This window comes from Poromitra crassiceps, assembly GCF_964638095.1.
Source record: "Poromitra crassiceps genome assembly, contig: HAP1_SCAFFOLD_1005, whole genome shotgun sequence".
In the NCBI taxonomy this organism is placed as follows: domain Eukaryota; kingdom Metazoa; phylum Chordata; class Actinopteri; order Beryciformes; family Melamphaidae; genus Poromitra; species Poromitra crassiceps.
The window spans coordinates 35,944-45,277 of NW_028151405.1; the positions used below are offsets into that span (position 1 = coordinate 35,944).

General features: G+C 43.3%; 1 protein-coding gene across 1 annotated transcript; it reads left to right on the forward strand.

The window, feature by feature from the left end:
• Positions 1-5,096: 5,096 nt before the first annotated feature.
• LOC310771681 (cell division cycle protein 20 homolog) lies at positions 5,097-8,694 on the forward strand (the record flags this gene model as incomplete). The annotated part of the gene is made up of 10 exons (XM_083664231.1): positions 5,097-5,193; positions 5,351-5,487; positions 5,577-5,673; positions 5,771-5,920; positions 6,223-6,422; positions 6,683-6,777; positions 6,911-7,130; positions 7,593-7,718; positions 7,844-7,961; positions 8,557-8,694. Coding segments are annotated over 10 exons (1,378 nt in total), but the record flags the coding sequence as incomplete, so codon positions are not given.
• Positions 8,695-9,334: the final 640 nt, after the last annotated feature.

A 9,334-nucleotide genomic window follows, 5' to 3' on the forward strand; every position in this document is an offset into this window, starting at 1 on the left:
TCATCCCAAAAGTCGTTCATCCCAAAAGCCCACCGCAATATTTGAATGAAGCAAATCCACGTAGTGAACACCTGGTCGCAGCCGGCTTACCTGAGGCTGAGCTGAGGGGAGGGACGTCGTCCGTGCCGGAGAAGTCCAGCGTGGCTCCAGCAATGTCCACCATCTCATCGTCGTCATCGTCACTGGGGTGATGAAGGCCGTCGAAACTCCCCGTGCTGTATCCGGAGTTGTCCATCCTTCTGAATTCTGTTTACAAAATAAAAGGGGGGGCATTTTGTGAAGCAGCATCTGGACTTGCCTCTACACAGTAGTCTTACTGTAACGTTACCTATGATTTCAGACGTGTATTTCTGATACAAACTCGTCCAATATTTAAACATTGTCACCAAAAGGTCGTGCGGCTTCAGCAACAGCGACTGTCTGCAGGGAAAGACTAGTTGTCTTTCCTCTGTATTGATGAAAATAATGACAGCGGGTTCTTGTGAAACAGCCTCCCCCGCCTCTTGTGAAACAGCCTCCGGACCACAGCTGGCCCAGTCACCAAAACAAGCCCCCAACTCCGCGGACAGTAATGATGAAGGCAGTTACTTCGAGGGAAGTTTAGCAACTAGTTCCGCTCTTATTCTGCAGAAGTGCTATTAATATTAGGGATGCACCGATATGAAAATTTTGGCCGATGCCGATAACCGATATTAACATTGCTGTTATGGCCGATAACCGATATTTACCGATGTCGATATGATTTGTATAAAACCACATTTTTATGATCATCACATTTTGTACATACTGAAAAACACATGTTAACACTGAATTTGAAAAAGTTATGCATTTCTTTATTTGCAAAGCCTTTGAAAAAGCCCATAAATCATAGATTTACTGCATTATTTCATATCAATGTGAAGAATTTGGCTGATAATGATAACCGATATTAACATTGCAACATCTGACCGATACCGATATGACCGATATGTTAAAAAATGACCAACATCGGCCGATACCGATATGATTGCCGATATATCGTGCATCCCTAATTAATATAGTGCCTCTGTTGTAAGTAACCGGTGTCTGACAGCACCCACAGCAGATGAAAACCTACTACTACTTCAAGGTGGTAGGCAGTGGTGGAAGAAGTACTTCTTCTTCTTCGATCTTGTAAAAGTAGAAACACCACAGTATAAACATACCTCTGTTACACAAGTAAAAGTCTTGCATTCAAAATGCTAAGTAAACGTACAAAAGTTATTGGCATCAAAACGTACTTTAAGCAACTGCAGGCTCACGATGCAGAATGATTTCAGAATAATAATTGAATTATAATGATTGGTTTATTCGTGTGTAAGCATTTCATGTTTAGATGGAAGGTGGGCTGATTTTCCACATAACATTAACTGTATTAGCTTACAGTCATCTATGATGAAGGCATCACAACTGATTAGCTAGTTGAATATATTTTGCACTCTAATCTGAATCTGCAAAGTAGCTAACGTTATTAAACTACGTTTTCAAACAAAGGTAGTGGAGTAAAAAAAAAAATTCCCCGAGCATAAAATGGTAATGCCCAAGTAGTTAAAGTAAGAGTGGTCAAATGAATTACAAGTAACGTTACCTCAACACGTTACTTTAGTAACTCACGTTACAATATTCGAGTTTCCGCAATAAGTCACCCACACCAGCTGATGAAAACCTCCTACCGTAGCAACGTAACGTTAGCTGCTTCAAAGCCTATCGTTAGCTTGAATCGTTATTACCCTAGCTACCGGTATTATTCTCGTGAGAGCAAAACGACAACGTTACCCGTCAAACAAACTCACAAAATAACCGTTGTTGTTGTTGTTAGCTACGACGGCGGTATTGGCGTTAACACGAGTAATAAGACAGAGAGATAAGAAAAGAAGGCCTGACGGTACCTGTGAAGAAGCAGCGGTCGCCCAGGCGTTAGCGAAGCTCTGCTCAGAAGTCTATCTTGTGACTGTGATTAGCCTCAGCGTCGTCTTTACTGTAGGCTGCTGCTTGTTATGTCAACACAGAGCCAATGTAAACTTCGCTCCACTGAAGACTGCTCCTCGGAAATCCTGCGTCATTCTCTCCGAAAACGACGGTTTTTAAACCCCATGAGCTGCTCTAAAGCCTGCCATCATATTGTAGCATTGCGGTGTGGCTAACTAAGCTAGCAGATAGACAGAGACGGACAAGTTACACTTTTACCTCACGTGAGTGTTATTTATTCCCTGCCGCAGCTCACAGAGTAACCCGGGAGTTGGAGGTGCTCCGATAACTTGCATAGACAACAGCCAGTTTCGGTAGCCTGCATGCTACTTGTAGCGCGTCTCTCAGACGGTGCAGTAACGTGTCTCCTTTCAGACTCTACCGGAACAACAACAGAACGGTGTTACACCTAAAAGCTTCCCCCTCGTCCCACCCCGTTGACCCACCGGCATATACCCCCACCAGTCCGTCCTCCAGCGTTACACTATAAACTACTATTGTTTGGACACGTACAATGAGTAAACAGCGTAAAGTAATCCACTCCCCGCCTTGTTTTTGTCTTGTAAAGTTGCCAGCTTTCCTGTGCGGACGTCAGACTACTGTCAAGTTAGCCGAAATAACGAATGAGATTGATAATGAGAATTCCGATCAGAACTTTCAAAATAAAACCGGTATTTATGGGAATTATCTTTAACAAAAAAGAAGACGTTTATTTTAGCTTCATTTCACGTATAATCTAAACGTCCGATTAGCATTATAATATTTATCACTTTTGGTGTTCTGTGTGTACCATAGCTAATCCTTCTCCTTTTTCTAACATTGAGGTCAATGTTTTTACGCGGTGAACGTTAGTTTTATTTTGAAGGCAAACGTAACTTCCGGTCTGTATAGCTGCATTGCAGGAGCTGAACGGCAGGATGTTTCCCATGCCCATGCCAGGAAAATCAGTCGAGTCATGAGCTACGGTAATCTCTCCAGCTGGGTCAGAGGAGCAGCTCGATTTATCAGTCATCCTCTATTATAGGGATCAGTTCAATAGACCAAATCAGCGGGATGTTTACATTTACTTCCGGGTACCCCTGAGGTCCACACATTATAATGGCGGTGGACGGCACAAACTGACGTGTTGAAGACAAAAACAGACAAAGAAGACAAAAATGGTTCGTCCGTGTTGTGTTGTTGTTTAATATCATTCATAACAACACTTTCACTAACGTTAGTGGAGACCAGACTAGCTAATTTACCTGTTGGACCAGACTAGAGTAGACTTGAAGCTAAATTAAATTGACGTGGCGTCAGTAGCTCTGTCTGTACCAGGCTCTTTCTCGCCGAGAAGAGCCTGGTGACGCGAGGTTACTCTGTCTGTAATGTAAAAAAACAGCGAGTTTGACAGTCAAACAAACGTTATTAGCTAGCTAACACTACATAAAACAAACACAGAAGAAAGGCTAGATACGTCGGACAAGCATGTTTACCAACCGTTTAACCATTTAAATTGAAAGTAGTCGGCCGAAAACAACGAGGGTTTGACAGCATTTATTTGACAACACGCACATTTAAACCTGCCGCCTTCCCCAAGTGGTACCCGGAAGTAAATTTGTTTACATGGTGACGTCACGGTGATTTGGTCTATAGTCTCTCGCTTGCCAGACTCGAGTCTGGATCAAGTAGATCTACTTGATCAACGACTCTTGGCCCTACAGCATGGAAACAAAATGTATCATCAGTCTCTTATCACCTTTAATTATTAACATTGTTGAGATCACATCTAATGAAGACCTGTATGATTAAGAACCTACTAAAGCCCAGCATTTTATAAACCTAGTAGCCTATGATCGAGTTGTATTCATCATTATATTCAACCATTAACTTTTTTTGTTATGTTCATTGTAGGCTATTATTAATTATTCGCTGTTAATTTTCTTTTAATTGATTATTAATTAGACACCTTGGTGTGATTTTGCACTCAAAATAAAACTGACTGATTGATTGATTGATTGATCAGGCTAGGCCTAATGTTAAACACTCAGTGTCAGAAGTCTTTGATTTTATTTAGCCTATCAAATGCACATTATAGCCTACATATTATTATCAGTATTTTAAAGGTAGGCCTACATAAACACTATGCACTCTAAAGCCTCCATACAGCTATAATTTAGACTTTGGACTCCTTTATTCTTGGATTCAACTGTGTAATGCTTCTTTGACATTTTTTGATAGGCTAGTTTGAATCGGGCAAATCTGAAACTGCTATGAAAAATGAATGGGAGTCAGTGGTAGCTGCTGATTACTTGCTGAATGATGCCATGTTATTGTTGTGATTTAACTTGCCACTAGATGGCGATACAACTTTTCCCAACCCCATTTTTCGCGTCTCCATGGCCCGTCCCGAGGAGGCGAACCAACGAGGTTTTCTACGCCAATCACATACATGCATTTTCGCCGTTGTTACAGTAACCAATCACCGCACCGCTTTCGGCATTTAAAAAATAGATATAAACGCTGGCGCAAGCCTTCCCCGTCATATGATTACAAACTCTTGATATAACTTGTTGGAAATTGAGAGAGAGAGAGAGAGCGAGTAATCATACTATCAACAACAAACTACTGACAAACGACTTGGAGCACATTTCTTCTCAGAGAGGTTAGTGAATTCTACAAGCTAAAAGACAAAACATTGCATTTAATAGTGGATTAATGTAATCAGTAAATCTGTACAGTATGTTACTGTAAGTTGTGAGCTAACGAACGCTACATGCTATGCTAACGTTAACGTTAGCATGTAGGGCTCGCTGGCGCCGCCAGACGGCGAGACGGCTCCAATTCGAGGCGGACGGACGACCATGTATTCTTCACACAACGGTAGCATAATGTAGTTTAGCAAATTTGACATTGAGTAGTATGGTTAGCTAATGAACCTTACGGTTAACTAACGAATGTAACTGCTGCTATTTTTCATGAAATGAAACTTAAGTCAACTGGTTAAGCCCACCAGTTTACTGTTTACATTTGAGCTAAATGTGAATGAACATGTTAAATAGCGTTAACTGCTCTCCTCGTCTCTCATGCTAGCGAACGTTTACGCTACTTTCAGACTGCTGCATAACGACATGAGGATCACCAACATGGCGAGGTGGCGAAAGGAGGCCAGCGACTCAACGCCTCCAAATGTTTTGTCCCCTGCCAAAACGCGGAGGAAAACTCCAGGTAACTTGCTCACATGATTGAAATATAATTTGTATGGATGCCTTCCAGTATAATGTTTAGTCTTCAGCAGACTTGTCAAACAGATTGTGGTGTTGGATCTCTTTTAGTAAAAGTTTCTGAAAACTGTTAACCAATGAAATACTTCTCCTATGTAAAGGCAAAAAACGCACCTGTTCCAATGTTGGAGGCGACCGCTTCATTCCCACCAGAAATCCCAAACAAATGGAGGTGGCAAACTTCCTTCTGACAAAGGAGGCTGATCCTGTCGACACAAAAGATCCTATGGGAGCACTGGTCAGTTTGCTTTGATACTTTAAAGTTTACAGTATGTCTGGCCTGTATTTTATAGGCATGTTATTGACTAGGCTATGTGTCTTTTGCAGGAGAACCGGAAAGCCTGGTCTGTCGCACTCAATGGGTTCGACATTGAAGAGGCGAAGATCCTGAACCTGGAAGGGAAGCCACTGTTTGATCCAGGAGGTATAGCATTTTACATTACTGATGCTGTCGTGCAACTGTATGACGACCCGAGCAGGGAAAGTGAACGGTGTATAATTCGTTGTCCTCTCATTTACAGGCTATCAGGACAAGTTTACAGGCTATCGGCGGAACAATGTGAAAGTCCTCTCCAGTCAAGCCACGGCCCCAGCTTGTGTCAAGAAGACCAGACACATATCAACTGCTGCTGACCGAATCCTTGATTGCCCTGAGCTCAGGAATGATTTCTGTGAGTTTCTCATCTAACTTCATATTTCTATGACTGGGCGGGTGGCAAAGAGTGGTGATTTATTCCTAGTAATGTACATGCATTTCTTGGGTTTTTGGGTTTAGTTGTTGGCCTGGTGACATGGGTATTAGAGTCAATTAATGGTCTAATAATTAGGCCATTCATTGATTTATATCTCAAGTTTCATATCTTTATAAATTTATAAATAAATAAAATAAATAAATATAAAGTTTGCATATTGGGTTGTTGGGGGGGAGCCCTTTTGTACTTAACAAGCTTTCATTTGGTCCCACTTCTCCCAGATCTGAGTCTACTTGACTGGGGCAGTCGCGACCTTCTTGCTGTGGCTCTCGGTGACAGTGTCTACGTGTGGGATCACAGTCAGGGAGACGTCACTGAGCTCATGAAGATGGATGGTGAAGGAGAGGACTACATCACTTCAGTGTCGTGGGCCAAAGAGGCTCGCTACCTGGCCATCGGCACCAGTGACTGCAAAGTTCAGGTGAGCAGGCTAACACACACACACACACACCACTGAGTCTTGGCTTCATTACAGAGTGCACTCTAATGTACTGGAAACTTGGTTTATTCCTGCATTAACCCATTGATACCTGATGCAGCATTTGTGTGTGTATCCCTTTAAGTTAACGCGGTTCGCCGTCTTAAAGGGATACGCACACAAATGAGGGATATACACGCAAATGCTGCATCAGGTATCAATGGGTTAAGAAAACAATTGTTCTTATATTTTCCTTCCCTCAGTTGTGGGATGTGGAGACCCGGAAGCGTCTACGCAACATGGCCGGCCACGTGGGGAGAGTTGGTTGCTTATCTTGGAATGAACACGTTCTGACCAGGTACAGTCTCTGTCCGACACTTGTGTCTATAACTGTCACTGGCTACAGGGTAGGAAGTTAACGAGGGGCTCGGGGGGCAAAATGTGTTTAAATATATATATATATATATTTTTTTTTTTACACTCTCCCTCAGTGGCTCCAGCTCAGCACTCATCCACCACCATGATGTGAGGGTGGCGGACCACCACGTCTCCACGCTGAGGGGTCACACTGACGAGGTGTGCGGTCTGCAGTGGTCTCCTGACGGGAAGTACCTGGCCAGCGGTGGCGCCGACAACCTGGTGAACGTGTGGCCCGGCGTGAATCACCACCAGTCGCTCCGCTGCTGGAACCAGCACCAAGGAGCCGTCAAGGTGAGGAGCTTCACCCTGACAACCAAACAAACCACATTGTTGTTTTTACTCTCTATTTTTCACACACACACACACACACACACACACACACAATATTGTTTTTCAGAGGCTGTGGCGGGCTCATTTAAAAAAAAAGCTAGAGTGATGATACTTAGAAGATGAAACTAGAAGACCTAAGGAATCCATCAACTCTAAATCTAACTGATGAAATTACTGTTAAACAGAGAAAATACTTTTTTTTTATTTTTTTTTATTAGAATAGTCTACAAAAATATAACACATTTTCACTTAATGTCAGTATTAATTTTTGGCCCCGCTGCCCTCCTTCCAGATGAATTTGTGGCCCTTCATAGGAAAGCATTTGGGCACCTCTGGTTCTAAACCCTGGCAGTGGGACTTGTACATCAGATCATGCTGTGAATTCTGACAATCGTATTCATTTATTTTGCCATCTTGTCTTAGGCTTTGGCCTGGTGTCCATGGCAGCGGAACATCCTTGCTTCTGGAGGTGGGACCAGTGACCGACACATCCGCGTCTGGAATGTGAACAGTGGCTCCTGCATCAGCTCACTTGACACTCAGTCCCAGGTAACCGTGCAACTTTCAGCCCATCCAGTCCCTTCGTATGATGTTGATGGTTACCGTCAGTCGATGATTCACTGTGTACTTTTTTTATTTTGTGACTTAAGCCATGTGATGTCTTTGCCTTTCAGATCTCTTCCCTGGTGTTTGCGCCCAACTACAAGGAGCTGCTTTCTACCCATGGACTCAACAGCAACAATGTTGTTATCTGGAAGTACCCATCCCTCTCCAAAGTTGCAGAGCTCAATGGTAAGTTCTTGTCACGACAGTCGGTGTGTCCGGGTGGTGCAGCAGTAGATTCCCTGCCTATCATCACGAAGGTTGCAGGTTTGAAGTCAAACAGGAGGGGAACTGGGGGAATAGCGTGATCCTCTCACACGCTGGTGAAACTCTGTGTCGTGTGAAAAGACGCGGCTGGTGGGGTGGAGCAATGACCGGGACAGCAGGGGAAATTGGCCAAGTACAATGTGGAGAGAAGGGGGGAGAATCTTAAAACTTGTCTGATACTCGCCCAGACATTTTTTCCCCCCAGATTCTCACGCTATTCCCACCAGTTCCCTTCCAGTCCCCTTCCGCTGTGACCAGGACACATACCGCCAATCCGGCTTCCCACCCACAGACACAGCCAATCGTGCGTGTATGGACACCCGACCAAGCCGGAGGTAACACGTGGGCATGAACCTGTGACCCTCGTGTTGGTGGGCAGGGAGTCTACCGCTACAATACCCGGACGCCCCATACTTGGGGCTTTTTAAAAGGGAACCACCAGCTAACATTTCAAAGCAGTCTTGTTGTTCATGCTTTTGCTGTTCTAAGATAATAAATGCACTTTCTCTTCTTTTAGGACATGATGACAGAGTTCTTCATGCCACTCTGAGCCCAGACAACTCCACATGTGCTACGATTGGGGCTGATGAGACTCTTCGTCTGTGGAACAGCTTTGTGAGGGACCCTGTAGAGAAGGCCACAGACAGGACTGGACGTGACAGGGCGAGCAGCATACTGCGGGGGATGATAATCCGATAGACTATATAATATATAGTCTATCGGATTATCATTCCCTGCTGGGGAGTCACATGTAAATACTTTTGTTATGTTGCACTTTTTTAAAATGTTTTTCTGATTGTTTTAATGTATCTGTTTTTGTGTTTTTAGATTAAAAAATAATGTTTCTACATACCTTGCCTTGCGTGTTTCATTAACACCTTCTGTGTGAATGTGTTAGTTAAGGTATTCAAGGGTAATATATGTTATGTAATGATGGTGCAAAAACCATTATGAGCTCTGAAAGCCTTTGTAACGTCTCCTGAGAACATTAGAAACCTTCCTATCATGACTGTGATGCATTGTAAACATCATTCACATGATCACTTGACATGTGGTACAGTGTATAGAAACTACCATCTCTGATTCCAGGTGATGTCACCCTGCCACTGCCAACCTGTAACATCAAGCACAACTTTAAAGACAGACACCAAAGAAGCAAACATCCTCTTGCAACAAGGCTTATGGGAAATGTAGTCTTCACTTTGAGAAACAGTCTGACCACTGACATATGTACAGTCAATGATTCTGACCCTGGGCTGGTGTGAGATAGAAGTGACCATAATATTGTCTCCACC